General features: G+C 60.7%; 1 protein-coding gene across 1 annotated transcript in view; it reads left to right on the forward strand.

Moving 5' to 3' along the window:
- B3gnt3 (UDP-GlcNAc:betaGal beta-1,3-N-acetylglucosaminyltransferase 3) overlaps positions 1–951 on the forward strand; it is a 15592-nt gene that overhangs the window by 13751 nt on the left and 890 nt on the right. The window contains 3 exon segments of the mRNA XM_033759388.1: positions 3–120; positions 729–949; position 951. The exon segment at position 951 is cut by the window's right edge and continues 890 nt beyond it. Of these exon segments, the coding sequence (XP_033615279.1) occupies positions 3–120; positions 729–949; position 951 (340 nt within the window).

Consider the following 951-nt stretch of genomic DNA (forward strand, 5'->3'; position numbering starts at 1 on the left):
GCCGCCAACCCGCACGAGGCCGCCAAGGTCAACCGGCTGCTGGCTCTGGAGGCGCGGGAGTACGGTGACATCCTGCAGTGGGGTTTCCACGACTCCTTCTTCAACCTCACGCTGAAGCAGGTACTCGGGATGAGGGGAGCAAGGAGCTTCCAGGAGGCAGTTGTGAAAGCTGTGGTTTTGAAGGATGCAGAGGAGTTCTCCAGAGAGGAGCAGAATAAACTTTATTCATAAATGCGTAGTACAAGTGAGGCTCGGGGTCCAGAGGCTCCCATGGGGATCCCTGTAATCACATCTCCGGTTCTCGTTGGCCTCGGAGACCGCTTTTCCTCAAGGCAACACGGGGAGGAAGGGAAGAGGGGCTGAGATGACCAGCGTGACTCTCCAGCGGGGCAGCATGGGAAGATCATTTACCTCTCTATGCCTCAGTTGCCTCCCTAGGAAATGGGATGTGGGAGAGATCCTCCTGCCTCTGCCTTCCCGTGATGCTCAGCCTGGGTGCGGGGCACCTGGTGCACCCAGTGCACTCAGGCCGAGTTGCAGAGGTGGCTCATTTCTATTTCTGGCTCCATCTACCCCTCGGGACGGGGGTCTGGCCCAGGGTGGTAGATGACAGGTGCTCCACTAAAGACCTGTACTGGGAGGCTGAGGCAAGAGGGTCTCGGGTGGCTTAGCACAAGTTCTCTCAATGCAAACGGAACCCTCAGCGGGGTCCACTGTCCCCCGACCAGGTGCTGTTCCTGGAGTGGCAGAAGACCCGGTGCCCCAACGCCAGCTTCGTGCTCAACGGGGACGACGACGTCTTCGCACACACGGACAACATGATCACCTTCCTGCGTGGCCGCGACCCGGAGCGCCACCTGTTCACCGGGCACCTCATCCAGGGCGTGGGCCCCGTGCGCGCGCCCTGGAGCAAGTACTACGTGCCGCGCCTGGTGACCGAGGACGAGCACT

The sequence above is a fragment of the Fukomys damarensis genome, unplaced genomic scaffold, assembly GCF_012274545.1.
Source record: "Fukomys damarensis isolate Sample0158 unplaced genomic scaffold, DMR_v1.0_HiC HiC_scaffold_37, whole genome shotgun sequence".
Classification (NCBI taxonomy): Eukaryota; Metazoa; Chordata; class Mammalia; order Rodentia; family Bathyergidae; genus Fukomys; species Fukomys damarensis.